At 41.8% G+C, this 20,962-nt stretch overlaps 1 protein-coding gene across 1 annotated transcript in view; it reads right to left on the reverse strand.

The window, feature by feature from the left end:
• Positions 1 to 14,459, reverse strand: part of LOC101345535 (cytochrome b reductase 1) — a 39,023-nt gene extending 24,564 nt beyond the window's left edge. The window contains exon 1 of the mRNA XM_004375521.2: positions 14,223 to 14,459. Within this exon, the coding sequence (XP_004375578.1) occupies positions 14,223 to 14,415 (193 nt within the window). The 5' untranslated portion in view covers positions 14,416 to 14,459. The remainder of the gene's footprint in view (positions 1 to 14,222) is intronic.
• Between the last annotated feature and the right edge of the window lie 6,503 nt (positions 14,460 to 20,962).

Genomic DNA, 20,962 nt, shown 5'->3' on the forward strand with positions numbered 1-20,962 from the left:
ATGAGAAACTATCTGTTCTGTAAGCCTTCACCTGAAGTACAATAAAATATTAAAAAAAAAAAAAAAAGAAGCCAGAGACAAACAAATATCTCCTGTATAATTAAATTTATATGAAGTGCAAGCATAGGCAAAACTTATCTCATGAAGGAGTATATAGCAACTGGAAGGGAACACACAGAGGATTTCTAGGCTACTAGTAACATTCCCCACCGCCTATCAGTTTGTCATACTGTGGTGGCTCGCATGTTGCTTTGATGCTGGAAGCTATGCCACTAGTATTTCAAATACCAGCAGGGTCACCCATGGTGGACTGCTTTCAGTGGAGCTTCCAGATAAGACAGACTAGGAAAAGAGGCCTGGCGATCTACTTGTGAAAGTTAGCCAATGAAAACAGAATATTGTCTGAAACTTCAACTCACTTTCTTTGGACGTGCCATCAGGAGGGACCAATTGCTGGAAAAGGACATCACGGAAAAGGACATCATGTTTGGTCAAGCGGAGGGCCAGAAAAATTTAGGGAAAGCCTCAATGAGATGGATTGACACAATGGTCGCAACAACGAACTCAAACATACCAACAATTATGAAGATGGTACACAACCAGGCAATGTTTCATTCTGTTATACATTGGGTTGCCATCAGCTGGAGCCAATCTGACAGCAACTATCAACAAACAACACTAATATTCTGCTTCTCAATCTCAGTGCTTGTTACATAGATGTTCAGAAAGGGAAGATTCATCAAGCTGTATACTTATATGTCTACTTTTCTGAATGTAGATTAAACTTCAATAAAAAGGCTATTTAAAGTGTTCTGGTTTAGACAATAGATTATATGGTCACCCCAACCAGCATGCAATTAATTTTTGTTCTGAAGACAATATCCTGCCTCTACCCATACCCTCTCATCCATGTTAGAGAAAATTTAGATATTTGGAAATGTGGGCAGATTAAAAAAAGTTTAAAGAATACAGCCATCCCTCGGTATCCGTAGGGATTGGTTCCAGGACCACTGTGGATACCAAAATCCTCAGTCCTCAAGTCCCTTATAGAAAATGGTGTGGTATTTGCGTATAACCTATACATATCCTCCGTATACTTTAAATCATCTGTAGATTACTGATACCTAACATAATGTAAATGCTATGTAAATAGTTATACTATATTGTTTAGAACATGTACAGACAAGAAAAAAAAGTCTGTACATGTTAGGTACAGACACAACCATCATAGGTCTAACTACAGAGCACACATCAGCAGCAACGTAACATTTTTTTCCAAATGTTTTCAGTTGCGGTTGGTTGAATCTGAGGATGCGGAACCCGTGGATACCGAGGGCCGACTGTACTTCCTTGGAAGATGGATTCAACTATTTTGGCAGTGTATCATGTATACTTCTTAATTCCTAGAAAGAAAAAAAAGTAGAAGCCTCTCCCCACCGAAGATATTTATAATTTGAGTATATAAAACTTCATAGTATCATTAAAATTTAAGGAATTATTTAGTCCATTTTCAGGCAGATACACATCTAAACCCACAAAAATAGATATGTACTCTGTCTTTAAAGCTTTCAGCACAAAATGTCAATCTTCCAACTCTTTGATACCATTCCAATGCCTGACAGCTGTAGTGGATTGAATAGTGTCCTCCCAAAATTCATGTCCACCTGGGACCTTGGAATATGACCTTATTTGGAAATAGGGTCTTTGTAGATATAGTCAGTTAAGATGCGGTCATACTGGATAAGGGTGGGCCCTAAATTCAATATGACTGGTGCCCTTATAAAAGAGGAGAGGACACATAGACACTCACACGGAAGAAGGCCATGTGAAGACAGAGGCAGAAATTGGAGTGATGCAGCTACAAGCCAAGGAATGCCACAGATAGCCAGCAACCACCAGAAGCTAGGAAGAGGCAAAGAGGTATTCTTCCTTAGAGCCTTCAGAGGGAGCACGGCCCTGTCAACACCTTGATTTTGAACTTCTTTCCTCCAGAACTGTGAAAAAATAAATTTCTGTTGTTTTAAGTCACCCAGTTTGTGGTAATTTCTTATGGCAGCCCTAGAAAACTAATACAACAGCCCTCATCATCAGATAGTATTCCTTTTACCTAATCCAATCCCTGAACGATTGCTCTTTGCTAATTTTAGTGCAGACTCCCTGGGTGTTGCAAATGGTTAACTCACTCAGGTGCTAAGGTTGGTGGTTCAGTCCACCCAGAAGCATCTTGGAAGAAAAGCCTGGCAATATACTTCTGAAAAATCCGCCACTGAAAATCCTAAGGAGCATATTTCTACTCTGAGACACATGTGGTCATCATGAGCTGGAGTCGACTAAACAGCAACGGGTAAATTTTAGTGCGTATTCAGGTATCTTAGAAATGTGGATTGAAGACAAGGAGACTTTTTGAATGATCATCTCTATGCTCAGTGAATCTTTTCAAACCATTTAATGCAACATCTTAAGAGTATACTTTTAAAAGCTATAACTATTAAAAAGCTGTTACTCCTAAAAGCGTAGAAAGTGTGTCTTGGGTCATGTATCTCCAGAGCCTAAGACAGCCCCTGGCTCAGAATAAGGATGTATTTTTAAACTTTTTTATTTTGAAATAATTGTAGATTCACATGCAATTGTAAGAAATAATACAGAGATCCCATATACTCCTCACCCAGTTTTCCCCACAGTAACATCTTAAATGATAGTACAATATGACAGCCAGGAAATTGACAATGATACAATCCACCCTCCTTATTCAGATTTCACCCATTTTATATGCACTCATTTGTGTGTGTGTGACTCATAAGTTTTTTTTTTTTTATTGTGCTTTAAGTGAAACTTTACAATTCAAGTTACTCTCTCATACAAAAATTTATCCATACATTGTTTTGTGACCCTAGTTGTTCTCCCTATACTGTGACAGCACACTCTTCCTTTCCACCCCGGATTTCCCACGTCCATTCAACTAGCTCGTGACCCTCTCTGCCTTCTCATCTCACCTCCAGACAGGAGCTGCCCATTTAGTCTCACGTATCTACTTGAGCTAAGAAGCACACTCTTCACGTGACTCAAAAGTATTTTTTAAATAAATGAATGTAAAGCGCTTTCTGCAGACTGATTAAAAGTCTGGAAACCAAATTGATGTCAACTCAAACACTGTGGTCCCTCCCTCCCTATGCTTTTTCTCCTCTGATGATTCAGTGACACAGTCTTATGAGACCCTAAGAGTTTTCAGGGGACTCAAATGCCTCTTTACCCAATGACTTCAGGATCTTTTATCCATAATAAAGTGGAGCCTTTGCAATCTGTGTCATCAGAAAGTGGTAAAATAAAAATGCAATATATGAAGACCTAATAACAATACATCTCCCCTTCTCCTGTTCTAACCTCATTTAATGTGTGTATGTGTGTGTAGCCCTTGCTAGGTAGCATGTACCATATTAAGTGTTTTACATGCTTACATTTTAATTCTCACCTCAACTCTGTGGGGAAAGTACTATGTATTGTTACCGAGAGGAGGAAGCTGACACACAGAGGAGTTAAGCAGCTTGCCCAACCTCAATTAGTGTTTTTTTTAAAATTAATATTATTATTGTTGTTATTAAGGAGCCCTGGTGGCACAATGGTAAAGTGCTCAGTTGCTAACTGAAAGATCAGCAGTTCGAACCCACCAGCTGCTCCACAGGAGAAAAGACCTGGCAGTCTGCCCCCATAAAGATTACAGCCTAGGAAACCCTATGGGGCAGCTCTACTCTATCCTATAGCATTGCTGTGAATCAGAATCGACTTGATGGCACATGTTATGGATTGAATTGTGTTCCCCCAAAATGTGTATCAACTTGGCTAGGCCATGATTCCCAGTATTGTGTGGTTGTCCTCCATTTTGTGATCTAATTTTCCTGTGTGTTGTAAATCCTAATCTCTGCCTGTGGTTAATGAGGCAAGATTAGGTTATGTGAAAGAGGATTAGGGTGAAATGCAACACACTTACTCAGGTCACAGCCCTGATCCAATGTAAGGGAAGTTTCCCTGGAGGGTGGTCTGCATCACCTTTTATCTTACAAGAGGTAAAAGGAGAGAGAAGCAAGCAGAGGGAGGGGGACCTTGTACCACCAAGAAAGAAGAGCCAGGAGTGGAGTGCATCCTTTGGACCTGGCGTCCCTGCACTAAGAAGCTCCTAGACTAGGGGAAGATTGATGACAAGGACTTTCCCCCAGAACCAACAGAGAAAGAAAGCCTTCCCCTGGAGGTGGCACTCTGAATTCAAACTTCTAGTCTCCTAAACTGTGAAAGAATAAGTCTCTTTAAAGCCATCCACTTGTGGTATTTCTGTTATAGCAGCACTAGATAACAAAAACAGCACACAGCAACAACACTGTTGTTATCATTATCATCATCATCCTCCTCCAATCACTGCCTGGTTGGAATCTTAGATGAGTGGACTTGAACATCTACATATGAAAAGGAAACACTCGGGATGTGTTTGCTAGAAAAGCAAATTATGAACAATAAATCATGACAACTTTTCCTCCCCAGTCAGGGTCATATTATGTCAAAAATTTCCAAAATCAAAACTAACCTTTGATGTTAATAGTCAAGAGTGGTTATCACAATTGAAAGGGGTTACACAGGGTTACAAGGGTGATTCTAGGGCACCAGGAACATTGTTTCTTGATCAGGGTGCTGGTTATACAGTTTTGTTCACTTTATAAAAACGTGTCACTTACGATTTAAGTACTTTTCTCCGTGCATGTTGTTCTTTAGTAAAGAGTTTACTTAAAAAAAAAGTCAAAAATTCAAAGACCCTGTGTTCCCAGTAAAGAAGTTTTACTGTTCTGAATACTACAGGCATCACAGAAGAATGCATCAAATTTTCCATAAAACTAAAATCTATCCCCTTTGAGTGTCAAAGCTTGATTCTTAAATCTTTCATGTTTACTCAAATGTGTTTCCAATTGCTTGCGCTTCTTTCCTTCTCCAGCAGTAGCATGAATGAAACAATTTAATCTTTTTTGAATGATTAATGAGTAATAACGTCATCAATAAAATACCATCACTTGTCCTATTACCATAAGACGGAAACCCTCAGGGGTTTCTGGAGCATGAGAGGTGCCTGCCTGTGATCCAGATGGGCCCAGACAATTTTGGTATGTAAGTGCCTGGCTCTAGTGTAGAGTTTTTCCATCTCTTCTTTCAACTTCTTGCATAGGTCAGAGTGCCTACTCCAACCTCTCCAGTCCATCATCCTTCCCTACCCTTATTCCTACCAGCCTTTACCTTCTAGCTTATAAATTGTTTGCAAAAATCTTAACATCTCTTAAATGTGGGTTGTGAGTGCACGGGGACCTATTATATTATTTTCTGATGGTTGAAAGAGTTCATAATTGTTTTAAAGTTAAAACAATATTTTTAAGCTTGCAAACCTGATAGCCAATGAGTCTCAACAACTAAATAAGCACCTTGTAAAGATCTGAGGGCTCTCGTATGAGTGAGGCATGTGACCTTTCAACATCTTACATCTGTGGAGAGGCTCTGCTGAAGAGTTGAGTATGCTTCAAAATGCTCTCTGGATAAATGAAGGAGGACTACAAAATGTTGCAATTGCAGAAGCTTTATGTTTAAATGCTTTTAAAAATATATAAATAACCTAACTGGTAGACTTCCGGAGAAAAAGGAAACCTTAACAAGTTAAACCACATTTCTTAAACAGGAACCTATTCTCAGCAGTTATGAAAAAAAAAAGAAAACTGCCCGGAGAGTGGAATTTAAATATTTCTTGCTTCTTTGGTTTGGCACTTCCCTAGACATCATTCCTGAGGTTCAGTGAGAGGGAAGAAAAAGGTCTCCTAAGCCCACAAGGAGGGGGAAATGTTATAAAACAGCTACTTGTGGTGAAACCACGGGTTTTCTGTTAGAGGCTCTAGTTGGCAAAACCATTTTCTCCAGAAAATGAAGTGAAATATAAACATATATATATGAGAAATACATTTTAAATCTTTCAAAGGAAAAATCGTTGGTAATGTAGTATAAATGTTATAAAAGTTATAAACAACAACAAAAAATGATACCAGTGTGTAACAATAAACAGCCTCTGGAAAATACAGTAACTTGAATTTGAATTTAATTATCAGAAAATTCCTCAGCCCCTAACTGCATAATAAAAACTCAGGAATATGTAGAAATATTTATTCTTCAAGATGTAATAATTAATCTCTACTTCAATGCCAGCTTTCCATAGTGCACCATTACAAAAATATTTATATACACAAAAGGCAGTGCAAATTTAGATTATGTACAAGTGCATATATGGAGGGGAGCTGGGTAGAGGACAGAAATGTCCCCAAACATAGAAAACATTTTGATTCCAGTTCTTCTGTTTAAATCTTGTGATTTATGAGGTAGGAACATGTCTTTCTTGTTACCATCACATCCCCAACACTTAGCATGGAGCCTGGCACATAGTAGGCATCCAGTATGTGTTGGATAAATAAATCTTAATCAAGCAAAGTAATTCATTCACTATTCCCCAGGAAATGAGCAGATCTTCTTTTAAAATGCACATATCAGAAACTCAAGATAATTTGTACCACTGAACCAAGTATTAGCTAATATAAGACTCAACGGTCCTTTCAAATAAGTGAAAAGTATTCTGCACTTGGACCCAGTTAACAGCTTTAGGCTATCTTTATGTGAATTCAAAAACAAAATAATTTATTGAGTTTGAAGTATACTGGAATTTTAAAACACTTATAAAGACAGGGTGTACATTACACTTTCCTTCACTCTTTGAGTAAGTTAAGTATTGTTTTGTCCTCGGTAGAATGTTCAGAACAGGATTATCAATCTTTACAACTCATTTCTCTGGGCACCCAAGAGTTTACCAGACTCTATCCAAAAGACCTCAAGTTGAAATGAAAATGCAGAGAGCCCTCTTTAAATAAACTTCTTGAAAAGATTCCTGCAGTGGCTATCAAAGAGAATTTGAGCTTTGAAACATGCCTGAGCGTTCAAACTGTCTCACAGCATGAATATCATGAAACTGAAAACCTTTGGAGAATCAGAATGAAGGAAGTGACTTGGAAGATTTGTTTCAGCATCTCGCCACTAGAAGCATCTCTCTCTGAAAGTGACTGCAATCCTCACAAAGAAGGCTACTTGATACTAAATACATGTATAAAAAGTAAAAACTTCAATTAATTGGCTAAACATTTACAAATAATCTGGAAATTTTGTGTTAGAAAGACAATCTAAATTTTTTGTGCCTTCCATAGATATTATGACCAATTAGAAACAGTACTGGTTCTGATATCATCTGGTCGTTTGACCCTGGCCAGGTGTTTGATTCTAAACTAAGGAGTTGAACTTACTAGCTCTAAATATTTAAAGCTCAGTATAACCTACATTTCTAAAAGAAAACTCTAAGTCGTTTCTAACCAACTCAGATGGGAACAGCTTGTAGACAGGGCTGCGTCCTACTCATTTGTTTTATACAGTGTCTGGCATACCAACCAACCAAACCAAACCCATTGCCATCGAGTTAACTCCATCTCTTAGCTACCCTATAGGACAGAGCAGAACTGCCCCACAGGGTTTCCGAGGAGCGGTTGGTGGATTCAAACTGCCGACCTTTTGGTTAGTAGCCAGACTCTTAACCACTGCGCCACCAGGGCTCTAATAGAGTACGTGCTTAATAATTGTATGCTAATTAAATGAATAGGATGATATATGAAGTAATTGAATGAATGAATGAACAAATGAACAAACTTAGAAAAAAGGAAGCCAAAGTTTGTAGAGTATTTCAAATTCTGTTTTGACCTTTTAAGAGACTTTCTATTGGAAGAAAAAAGGTTATGAAAGATTTTGGTCTATCTTTCATAAAAGGGAAGATCACTCTACTTTCTAAGAGAAAATTCAAGAACGCCACAAAGTCAAAACAGAAAACCCTAGTAGTGGTCACTTTCAAACTAGAAGGCCATGAACTAGATTTGCTTTAATCAGCACAATGCTTTGGAGGTTTTTGTGGCTTGTTTATTTTTCATTTGAACCAATTTTTTGTTTTTAAATCTGGATTCTCTTGGAAAATGGGAAGAGCTGGCAACCTTGTGCTGGCATCCTCACACAGTCACAATCCTCTGGAGCTAAGCAGAGGTTTGCTATTTTGCAAGGGGTAGGCACTCTCCAATTCCCTATGATGCCCACCTCTCAAACAAGGTATATATACCTACACTCTGGTGCATAAGAAACTGACCTTCTTTTAACTGTCTATCTCTGATCCCTGGTAACTAATAAGGTGGTTTGTCACTAATGTTATTAGGCAACATTGCTTATGATAAAAATGACCTCTGATTGGTAAACTGTTTCTGAACTGGAAGGAACAATGAAAAATCTGTACATACCTGATGGGAAAGCCATATTTTGGGTTCCCCTGAGAGCAGTGGCATTAGTAACTGTCATATCTCTTATAGGGACCCTGGAAACCAGGCCTATAGAGTATTACAAGAGATATCAGCTCCTGTGGGTAGGCAGATTTTAAACCCTGTCCCCATTGCCACCCCAAGGTGGATCTCATATCCTGGTGCTTGAGCTGTCACCTGGGGAGAGGGGAGCTTCTGAAGGCTATGTGGACTGCTGCTGCGAGGATGTCTGCCAAGGAGGCACTCCTGATGCTGACTGCTGGCAAGTTCCAGTTCCTGTCTTACATCCTTCTGAGCAGACTGGTGCCCTGTATGGTCTTGGTAGTCTTATGGGTCTGAATATTTAGTCAAGTCCAGGAAGACCACCTGGTGGGTTTCCACACACGAAATCTACTTCATCTGTTTACTTTATATGCCCAACCCTTGAAGTTGTGACCTTTCGTAAAGCATTGGCCAAACCTTCACCAATTTAATAAACAGTTATGGTGTGCCTATTACATGTTAGGTACTGTCCTACATGCTATGGCTACAGTGGTAAAGAAACCAGACAAAATCCCTTCCTTGAGGGAGCCTATCTTCTAGTAGGAGGAGACAGACAATAAGTTAATAAATCATTAAAATAATTAGTCAGTGGTCAGAATTTGGATAATACTGTATTTTTAATTAGGACTCTATTAAGATTTTCTGATGGACTGGATGAAAAGTATGGAAGGAAGAAAGAAATCAAAGATGACTGTACAATTTTGTCCTGAACATCTAGAAGGATGAAGTTTGCCATTTACTGAGAAGGGGAAGCCTATGAGACAAATGGTTTTGGGGGGAGGAGGAAGACTTGAAATCTGGGCAAGTCTGTTTGACATCCAAGTAGACAGTTTGAGTAGGTAAATGAATATTTGGGTCTGTATTTCAGGGGAGAGATCTGGGCTGAAGACATAAATATGGGAAGGTTCACTGTATATATGGTATTTAAGGCCAAGAGACTGAATGAGCTCACCAAGGGAATTAGTGCAGAGAGAAAGAAGTGGTCAGAAGACTGAGCCTTGGGCACTCTAACCTTAAGCCATCAGGGAGATAAGGAGGAACCAGCAAAGGAGACTGAGAAGGAGTAGCCAGTGAGGGAGAAGGACCAAGAGAGTGGGGTGTTCTGGAAGCCAAGTGTAGAAGGTGTCCCGAGGAGAAGCAAGGGATCAGTTATATCAAATGCTGCCTTTTGGTCAAGAAAGATGTGGACGGAGAATTGACCATTGGAATTAGCAATGTGGAAGCCATTGGTTACTATGTTAAGAGCAAATATGGTCGAGCAGTGGGGTGAACTCCTAACTGGAGTGGGTTCAAGAGAGAATAGGAGAAGAGGAATTGGAGACAGCAGGTATAGACAAAACATGCGAAAAGTTTGTAGTAAGGGGAGCAGAGAAATGGAGCAGTAGCTGGAGAAGGATATGGGGTCAAGCGTGTGGTTTTTGAAAGATAATAGAAATTATAACATGTTGGAAATAATCCAATGGGGGAAGAATTTAATGATGCAAAAGAAACAAGGGAGAATTGCTGAAGTGATGTTCTTGGGTAGGTAAGAGGGAGCACTGAGAGTATTTATGTAGTAACCTTCTACTGAGATTGATGCCTTAGATTAAAGATGCATTTCCAGTGCAATACAATGCCCATTCTTCCCTGAGATTGACTAAGCCAGTGGTTCTGAGAATTCTGCTCAGGGAGGGGGGCAGGGGAACTTTTATGTTAGATCTGCTGTTATCTTCACAAATGAGTAGCTGTAAAATTGCATTTTGTTCCTAACTATATGGTACATAAATGATCACTTAACTCATTCAACAACTATTTTTGGCCTACCATGTGTCAGTTCTAGTGCTATTCTAGGTGCTAGGGATACAATAATGAGTAAAACAATTACATTTTAAAGAGAATTGCATGAATTTATTTATAAAAAGGTGTTCTGAGTACCTTGAATTGTCTCTTAATGCTTTGTAAAAACCCTCATTTCCCTAAGATTGATAGGCTTCTTATCAATTGTGTCCCCAAGTCTGGTTTTGGAGTAGGTATTTGGGTCACTTTCTGAAATGAGTGTCTCTATGTCTTATTTGCCAGGTTTTACCCCAAGACCCTTTCAAATATAGCAGTCTTGGAATTTGGTCACATTGAGACATGTTAATAGGATATCTCAACTGCCTTTTTAGACCTACTCTTTAATTTCTTTCTCTTATTTTAAATGTTACTCAAATGCAGTTACATTCTTTCACAAAACCAACTTGAGGTCATTATACTATTCAATTTCTCTTCCTTCAGTTTATATAACTGAAGAAGGTCTACGTGTGGGAAAATAAAGAGTACAGGGTTGCCAAGATTTCTTTTTGCTAAATTGAGATACCTGAATTTTCTACCTTTTACTAAAGAACACATTCCATCTTGCTGAACCTTTTAAAAGGTCATCTGCCACATTGAGAGCGTCTTTTCTGTGGGCTTCTTTTCAAGATTTGTTTCTCTGATTTCCTGGCAGTATGCTTATTTCATGTGAAACATTCCTTTTAGAGAAGCACAAAGCCTCTTCTAAAGTTCTCTTTGAAACGCTTCCTCATTCATGTCAGAGTCTGTTACTTAGATTTCCAAGTAGATTTTACATGTTAGTTTAGTTTTAGGTTTCCCACAGTCTACTGTACTTCTTTTGGAGCACATATATTTTCTAAAATGTACTTGGAGTGTGTATGTGTGTTTGTGTGTGTGTCGGTATAGAAAGAGAGAGGGAGACTTTTATTTTGTAATTTTTTATGTTAGTCTTGCTTTCTTCAGAACTTACTTCTTCAAGGTGTTTGAAAGGACTCATACTTGTCCTCCTACAGTTTCAAATACTGTTTACTGCTTGTATATTGCATTTGTAAGGCATTTTAGGCTTAGAGTAATAACTTACTTTAGCCTTCTCTTCCTCATCTCCAAACAGTCTGTATATCACAGAAGAACTCAATTACATCACGTTCATTACTGAAGATCTGAAATAGCACAGCCTAAATTTTCCTCCCTGAAGCAATAACACACAGTAAAAGCCTGCTGTAATGTGGCTAGTCTGTAACATGTTTACCTCCCAATCTATAAAGTCAATTATTCACTCCTAGTCCTGGTGGTGCAACGGTTAAGCACTTGGCTGCTAACCAAAAGTTTGGTGGTTTGAACCCGCTCAGCAGCTCCGAAGGAGAAAGAACTGGCGATCTGCTCCTATAAAGATTACAGCCTAGAAAATCCTATCGGGCAGTTAGTTGTACCCTGTCTCATGGGGTCTCTATGAGTCGGAATCGACTTGATGGCACCCAACGACAACAAGTCCTTCCACTGGAGCCCTCCTATCGCTTGGGGTGAGGAGTTGGGGGTGGGCCAAGATTTGGAAGCAGTGGGGAGAACTATGCATGTGTCTATATGTATGTAAAAGTTTATGTTAATGTCAATTAAATGTGTTATGTAATTAAAAGTGCTTTGCAAATCCAGGATCCAAACAGTAAACAGGATGGGCAATGCTGACAGGACAAATACTTGAGCATTAATACAAATAAAGGAACTAATCTTAAAGAAAACAAGGTTTGCATGAAAGCAGCAGATGAAAATTTTCAAAGTAGGTATTTTCATATTTTTCTCCAAAATATGTATAAACAGAATAAGAAAAGTTCAAAGTTTAGGGAAATTAGAAAACCTTTTAGGAAAACTGTAATGAACTCTAACATGAATGAACAGTTTCAAAGTATATTTTAGAAAAAGCTTTTGCTTCTCTAAAAAAAAGAATGTTTTGCAGAAAATAAGTATATTGCCATAAAAGCAAAGAAACAGACCTTGAAAATAAGGCCACTGAAAAGACTAATACTATTTCCTTGGGTAAGTTATTTAACCCCTGTGTGCCTCAGTTTACTCTTATGTACCTGTGAGATAATGCACATAACGGACACACTGAAAGCACTTAATAAATGTCAGCCATTATTTTGTAACTTTGTCCTGTTTGGTAACTCAGGCAATAAGCAATATCACCCATATTTCTTTTACCCTGAATTATGAGGAGAAACATTCCAGAACGTCTGGAAAGTTTCTTGGTATTAAAAGGTGCTCTGAAGAGTTGACTGGAACGGAGGAAGAGACTGTTCCTACTCCTTGGAGCAAACAGAAGGTGTTGACAGCTCTGGCCACGCTTAATGGTTCCACCATGAGGAAAGTGTGCTTCTTGTTACAGCTTTTGGAACTTGAGTGTGTTTTTCTCATTTTTGTTTAGTGGCGAAACTGGTGGGAATTATCCAAGGAAATAACTTGGATGAGCAGCGGAACTCACGCCCTGATGCCAATCCCGTGCATGCCAGGAAAGCCTCGGAACAACCTCTGAGCGTTAGTAATGTCTTTCACTACATATCAGAGTCTAAGAATGGTGGCCACGCCACCTGAAGGCTGCAGCACACTTTTAAGCAGAAACAAAAACGTTTTCTTTAGGAATGATGTCGGCCTTTTTCTGTTGGTTCGTTTGTTTGTAGTGAGTTGAATGTTGGTGGGAAAAAGGGAGCCTGCTCAGAGGCGAGGCTACAGGTCCCAGCCAGTGGACACCTCTTCCCGAACCCTTTCTATCTTCTCGTTACTTTCTGCGACATAAACTCCGTTCACCACTTTCTACTTTTTTCTAATACTTTCTTCTGCCAAGGCCTTGACTTCACTTTTTGGAAAGTGAGTATAAACAAATGGCGCTTGCACCACTACCTATTAAGTTCCTCCAGCCAAACAGCAGCCGAAGGAAACTTTTGGGACATTCTGAGAGGCGCTACACAAACGACAACAGAAACTGCCATCGACGGAGCCCTCCCTCCGCCCAAAGAATGCAAGCCGGGGGCTGGCTCGTGGCCAGACGCGGACGCAGCAAACCCCAGGAAAGTCAGTCCCGAACAGAAACATCTCTCAGAGCGATGCAGCCGCGGGTCCCCTCTTGGAATCTTGGGGCATCTCCGGCCCTATAGGACCCAGGACCAAGATCGCGGCCAGGGCCCAACAGGAAACCCGTCAGAGGAACTTCGCCAGTCAACAGCTCCATAAACAAGTTGGATACAAGACTGTCCAATGACCAAGCAGGGCAGTGAAACACCCTTTGGAGTCCTAGCAGTTTAACGCTTCAGGAGGAGTGAAAACTGTAGCGGATGCTTCACTCACCCCGGGTACCGACTGGCCTGCCCCTTCACACAGGGCAAATCTGAGGATGTTACAAGACAAGGCAATGACTCTTGTCCCTGCATTTTTCCCCGTTGCCTTGCAGCCTTGAAAGCAACTGCAACGAAACGCCTCGCCTAAAGATTGTTTCCGCGCCCTCGATGGCGCAGATCGTTCCACTGGGGGCGATTTTAGGCGGCGAGAGGCCGAAAGGGGCCCGGCTGCGTGGCGCACCGGCCTCTCTCTTGGTGGTGTCGCTAGTGCGCCTCAAAGACGTCCCACCCACTTGCTGCAAAGAGTTAACCAAGCGGGGACCGCGCGTCTGGGTCCAGCTTCGCTCCCGCTGGCCCTCTTCGCCCTAGGACCCAGCCGAACCCCCGGTCCCCGCGCGCCCCGCCCAGCGCCGCGACTCCCGAGCCGTTCCCTGTCGGTTCGAACCCGGTCTCTGCTGCTGCCTCTCGACCCCCGGCCCGGCGGTGCCCGCCCACCTCCCTCCCGCAGCCGCGCACCTCCGACTCAGTTCCCCCGCGCGCTTCCCGACCTCCACCCCTCACTCGCCCACGTCAGCTCCACTCAGTCGCCTCTCGGTCGGAGACCCCCGGCCCGCACTGTCCTTCCCGCCGTCTCCCAGGAGGTGACCAGTACCGATGCCCTGGATGAAGATGAAGCCGGTGACCAGGAGCACCGGGTGCCAGTTAAACTCGAGCCCGGTCCCGTCCCAGCCGAGCCCCTCCCGGTAGTGGAGGACCCAGATGAGAGTGAAGATCACGGACAGGAAGCCGACGAGCAGTGCTGACACCAGCAGCCCCAAGAAGCCTCTGTAGCCGTCCATGGCCATCAGCGCCCCATACTCCGAGCCGCAGCAGCCACAGGAACTCGGCGGGGCGGCAGCAGCCTCTGAGCCTGGCGGCGCGACCAGGGCGACGACTTCTTGGAGCTGTCTCCGCCCAGGGGGTGGGGCCCGCCGGTTTTCTCGCGGGCCTGCTGGGGATGGGCCTCCCGGGGATAGGCACTGGCCCTTCGCTCGGAAACGGGCCCCACCCTCGGGATCTCCGGCAGCCGAGAGCTCTTACTGCGCGGGCCCTCTCCCTGGCCCGGACATCCGAGGTCGCCAAGGGCTTAAGTAACCGTTCAGTTACTCGTGCAGAGCATTTCCTAGACACCACTTTCTCTGAGGAAACTCTGGTGGTGTAGTGGTTAAGAGCTACGGCTGCTTAACCAAAAGGTCAGCAGTTCAAATCCACCAAGTGCTCCTTGGAAACTGAATGGGGCAGTTCTACTTTGTCCTGTAGGGTCACTATGAGTCGCAGTTGACTTGACAGCAAACGTTTTTTGTTTTATTTTTTTTACTTTTTCTAAACAATTCCCGTCTCTTCCTTATCTCTGTGTGCGTGTGTGTGTGGGGGGGGGTGGTGGGTGGGAGGGTGGATGGGGCTGAATAGGGCAGTGGTGCGCGCACTTGGTTAACAGAAGAAAGGATACGTTGACTGGGGATGTGTGTGCGTCTGATTTTGATTAATGAAGCCTCCTGAGCCCCAGTCCTAGAGGCTTGACTGTCTCTGATGCCAAGGATGTGCCAAGGAGGAACCTGTAGTGTGGTACGGGGCAGCAGTGGACTTGACCTTATCTAGCAGTGTTTCCATCTGTTGTACACAGGGTCGCTATGAGTCAGAACTGACACCACAGCACCTAACAGCAACAGCAAGGAAACTGCTCAGTTTGCAGTCTAAAGAGGAAAGACAAGGACCCCCTGGACCCTGGACTTGCCTATAAAATGATAAACCAGATCTTAAAAGTACCTTTATGCCGACCTTATTTGCACCAAAGCCCACCTTGATGAACTGAAACTTGCTCTCTGCCCTCTCTCCCTTCATGATTGGTCATAAAAAGTGTTAGTGGCGTCTGTTACTTTTAAAGAAAAAAGGCTCTGGATGCCGGCCTTCTAGAATCCATTGGAGGGCGTTAACTTCTTGCCTTTTCCTGGTAGCTCATCTCTAAGTACTAGTTTACTAGATTGTCTTGTTGCTATTTTGAAAGACCCTTGAATGTTCATGAAGTACGTGAGGGTGATTTTCAATGGAAAGGGCAGGTTTTAGAGCAAGGCAGTATGAGTGTCAAGCCCCCGGTGGTGGGGCAGGATTAAGTGCTAATAGTGAGAGGCTGCAGACTTCACCTGTGTCATTATTTTTCCCTTAGTGGAGAAAGAAAGTAAGCATATGGAAGAGGAGCCCTCCCCCTCCTACAAGGCTTTCTGTCATCTGGCCCAGCCTACCTGACTGTCCTGAAATATTCTTGGCTATAAGCTTCTTTCTCAGCTCCTGACCTCTCCCTATCCATGTCTCTGCCTCTAAATTTGCCCAACTTTAAAACTCATCTCTACCAAGAAAACTTCCCTGAGTTAGCCCATGCCCCTGACTATTTTACACCCCTACAGACCTCCCCATCTGGTGCCTCGCTGCATCACTTACCAAGATGTATGATAGTGATGTGTTCCTGTGGCTGTCTCCCCTCCCCAGACTGCCGCTTGAGGAGCATTAACTCCAATTTGCCGTTTCATTCCTCCTTGTCACATAGCAGTTACTCAGTAAACGTTTGTTTAGACATTAATAGTCTTTACTCAGTGGGATACTGAGTGTCAGTCAGGATCCTGGCAGGAAACAGATGGTGCACTCCAACTGGGTGATTTAATAAAACAAAAAACAAAGCAAAAAAAAGCTATTTACAAAGATGCGTGCAGGGTGTGGGGAAAACACAAGGGCTAGTGCAGTACCCAAGCTTGAAGGGGAGAGAGTTACTGGAATCCAGAGAGAGAGAAAGAGAAAACTGTGGAGAAGGCAGTCCGACAGCTGCTATGACCCTGAGTTGAGGCCTGAAGGGAGGAAGAATGGGAGGGAGACAGGTATTCCAACCTCACTCTCCTCCTGCCTCCGATCTCCACTCAGGGTTCCCCAATGGCTGAACCCAGTCAGATGTCAGAGGGCAGTTAATGTAGTCCTTACAGATCACCCTCTCAGGGAACAGAATAGAGTGGAGAGGGTGAGAGTAGATCAGGAGGAAGAAACACAAAGTATCACTAAATCTCCTGGTTTCCTGTTTTCAGATTTTTTTTTTTGGTTTTTGAGTGCTGCAAACATTTCCTGTTAAATTTTATGCTGTTTCTCTTCCCCTGTCATCTTTAGCTAGTAATTCTATACCAACAATGTCACTGTATCCCTATTCTTCTCCCTCAAAGTATCTAGTCCTTGTCCTCAGTTAACTTCCTCACCTTCTTGACCCAACACTTTCACTCTAGTCTTGAGTTGATTTTGCTCCATAGCAGCATATGAGAATCTAGGATTCCAGACCCCATTTAACAAAACACTTCAGGAGAATGAAAACATTACCAAACGGTACAGACGATGCTGAATTGGCTTGAAGTTATAAGCTAAACTGAGTGAATTTAAACTTTCAAGTTGCCCTTTAAGGACCTAACTTTGATAAAATTTGTCACTTAACAAGAGGAAATTTTTTGATAAATATTGTTGTGATTTTTTAGGAGCAGAAGAGCAAAACAGTATCCAAACCCATTGAATAGAGGTGATATATTATGTCTACGATTTATAGTTATAAAATAAGACATTTGGTTACAGATATCAGAATTCGAGTATAACTTTAAGAATCATTGCAGGATTCTATTTAATTATAAAATTATGTGATGTAAATATATTAAAAATCACAATATATCTGATCCTTATCAAGGATCTTTAAAAAAGCATATGGTAAAAACTAATGTTTTCATCTTAAAGAAAGGGGACAGAGAGACCTAAATGCCTCAATTTAAACAGTTTAATAAGGCAGTTGCAAATCTGGGAAGAAGATGCTCTTGTCAGACCACCAAGCCACAGTCTCTAATTCAGATAAGTTATTTAAAGTCAACTATTGTACTTATCACATCTATAGATGGCATAAAACATGTAGGAATATCAAAATTAATAATGGCTAAATCAAGACTCAAAGTTATCTTGAGACTGGAATCTTGGGTTGAAATAAAGAAGAAAATCTAATTCAATAATTTAATTAGCTTAATTGAATAAAAACTTACTGAATACCTATTATGTATCAGGTGCAGTGCCAGGTACAGAGGATGTAAAAATGGAACATTGCTGTGCTGAAGGAATCCACAGATCAGGTGGGGAAGTAGAAAATCACAAGAGACATAAATGTCTGCAAAAGTACTGCATAAGGGATGTCTGACTAAATAGAAGTTCATATGAAAACAACTAGGGTTTTAGTGATAACAAACTCAGTGTGTGCCAACAGTGCAATGTTTTTCTAGATAAATAAACACACTTCTGGGTTATACTCATAGAAGCACAGTGTTCAGATCAAGGGGAATAACCAGAACCCCTGTCCCCTGCTGGGCAGACCACATGTGGAACACCCTGAATTTAGATGAGATATTGGCAAGTTAGTGGAGAGCCTGGAAAACATATCAAAAGCCTGGATTCGGTTCTCTTGCAAAATGCTGGAGCTATATCAGGAGTTTCATAACATTTTCAAGAATGTTTTGCTTGGATGCCTAGCTTTTGATTAGTCATTGCTTTGCTACTTTACGCCAACAGGCAGAGCTAGGGCTAATGGTTGCAGGTTATAGGGAAGCAGACTTGGCTTAGCCGAGTTAAGAAATTTTTTTAAGAGTTGCTCAATAATAGAAGTTTCCTTCAGAAGCAAGTAAACAGTTTGTCTCCAAGGTATTTAACCAGATTAGGTAACCTGTCAGCAATGCCATCTGAAGGATTTCCTGATGTGAGTGGAGGAGAGGGTTCGGGCAGGGGGAGGAGAGAGGGCTCATTGAACAAGATGGCCTTCCTAAAAATCTGTGATTCTAGAACTATGTACACATTGACACAGATTTTTATTGTCTCTGACATAGACATAGAATGTAGAGTAAGGAGACAGGATGTGAAAGGGTGGGGAAAGAAAATCTAAACCCCATTCATTGTGAGATGAGAAACCAGATGCCCTCTAAGCCATCTATTTATTGAACTTCCAAAAGGTACTATAATTTTCTTTTGATGCACACATAAGCCCATACAGTTGTTTGCTTTGTGGGTAAGTGGACCATTTTTTAAACTTTCAAATGTTAACTGTGTGGTGGTTACTGTCTGTTTGTCCCTACATTCTCCACCCTCCTTTGCCTTGCTTTGTGCCCTGAGAGGCTGACATCTGCGGACTGCATCACCTGGGCTTTCTTGCTCTCTGGCTTCCAACTGAGTTTGGTTGATGGGCCGCGCTGGCAGGAGATTAGCGGGCAGGAGGAGAGAGAGGTCAATCTATGTACTCCCCTGCACACCTTTGCCAGGTCATGGTTTTTGCAGTGGCTGCATCCTCTTTGCCACAACTACTTTCAAGTGGCCCCTTTACACAGCTGCAGCTCTCACAGGGGTCCAGTAACACCATCTTCCTTTGAGTATTAGCTTTTTGCTGTTGCTGGTCCCTCGTCTTCACCATTCCTTGTTGGGTTCCCTTAACTTTGTTTGCACCTCTATAAATAGTCCCTTTATTAAACAATCTCCAATTAAATCCTTTGTACCAACCAGCTGATTCCTGCAGGGCCTCTGGAAAAATACTCTCGCCAGCTACAGTTTCCCTAGCTCCACCTAATTTTTTGTGCTTTCTTAACAAGTACTATGAAAGGAGGAATACGTGAAGCAAAAGAAAATCAACAGCAGGAGGAATGAACTCAGACACCTTCTTTTCCTCCTCTTTACTAGACAAGACATGTGGGGATCAGAAAACTGTCCCAGATGGGAAAGATAAAGCCATTCACAGCTGGCACTGTGACTCATGATGTAAGGCTTGCCCAGGAAGTGGTCAAATGCTCCTTAGTGAAATAAAGCCAGGGTTACTGTTTTGAAAACAACACAGTCAAACCCATGTTAATGGGAAGGATATATTTCTTTCATGTGAGGCTAGATTGTGCTATTTTGGGAAGAAAACGCTTGCTTTGCTGAGGTGTTTTTCCTCTGAGGGAACTAGTGAGGAGATAAACTTCAGCTCTTGTTGTGGGGACTGGCTGTGAACCAGCCTCTACCATGTCCCTAACTCAAGTTCTCAGAGTCCACCGGCCCAAAGTTGACAGGGCTTGAGCAGAGGAAAGATTTCATTTGTATCTGGTCACAGCCTGAGAAACCCCAGTGCGAAGTAACTGTCTCCCTGAGAGAGCAGGATAGGACACAAGACTGGGAAGCAGACATGAAGATAAGAGAAAATACCCGGGAAGAACGGGGGAGTGAGGACAGCACCTTGAGAGATGCTCAAGCAAAAGGCCTAAGTCTATAGAGCCTCCTCCCATGTTACTTGGGAAAAAGTATGTTAGACCAAGGCATTACTTCTGTTCCTTTCACATTATACCACTTTATAATATCTACCAGACCCTTCATTTAAAATTTTTAAATGCTTCCATCATTGTCTGGTATAAGTTTGGTTTGGGGATGACTAGTGAGGCAGGCGACACTCGGCAAAGAGATTGGTAACTCTTCCTAGTCATCTTGCATCTTCCTAATCATCTCGCAAAATAAAGTGAGCACATCCTGCCCTTATCTCCCCAGTCTAGACATTAGTAGATGGAGTTTACTCTAGGCCTTTATTCAGGCAGAAGAGAAATAGGATTAAATTTCTTGATTCCCCCAATTTCATTCACCATCTTTACCTCATAGGTTAGCAGGAAATAACCAGGTGAGGAAGAAAAGAATGAGGCTTGGTTACACCTAGCTAGGTTCTATTTAATTAGAACCCTTCTCATGCAAACACATAAGCCCTAGACTAAAATACAAGCTTCAAGGTGGGGATTCTGTCTGTCTTATTTGCTGTTGTTCTTCCAGAGCCTCGAATGGTTCCTAATAGAGGAAGACCACTGACGGACTGACTGACTGGAAGATTTAGCGAGACCACGGTTACTATGAGTCAGAATTGACTTGACATAAACAGGTTTAAGATAAAGTCAGAATTAGCAAGAAAGGAGTGCTCTTGAACATTTTTCTTATAATCAAGTTTTCTTTCACATAAACCAAATTTTATAAGTACTTTGGACTGTTCGGATGGGACATCATATCATGTGAAGAACCGAGCTATACTATTATTAATGAGTAGCCAAAACCATAATTTTATCTTTAGAGAACTTTTATCGGATGCTTCCTTATTTGGCTTTGTCATAACAGAACTAAGGGCTCTAATTATAATGCTCTCTGTCACTGATGCATTTTTTAAGGGCTTTCGTAGGCAGAGCATCCCAGAAATATACTTCCAGAATTTTGGCTCAAAGATCTCAGGGCCTTTATTGAATTATGATGAAATCTTGCATGTCCGAAAAAAAGAAGCTCTGAAATTAGTACTAAAGTAGACCA

The sequence above is a fragment of the Trichechus manatus genome, unplaced genomic scaffold (genome assembly GCF_000243295.1).
Source record: "Trichechus manatus latirostris isolate Lorelei unplaced genomic scaffold, TriManLat1.0 scaffold00037, whole genome shotgun sequence".
In the NCBI taxonomy this organism is placed as follows: Eukaryota; Metazoa; Chordata; class Mammalia; order Sirenia; family Trichechidae; genus Trichechus; species Trichechus manatus.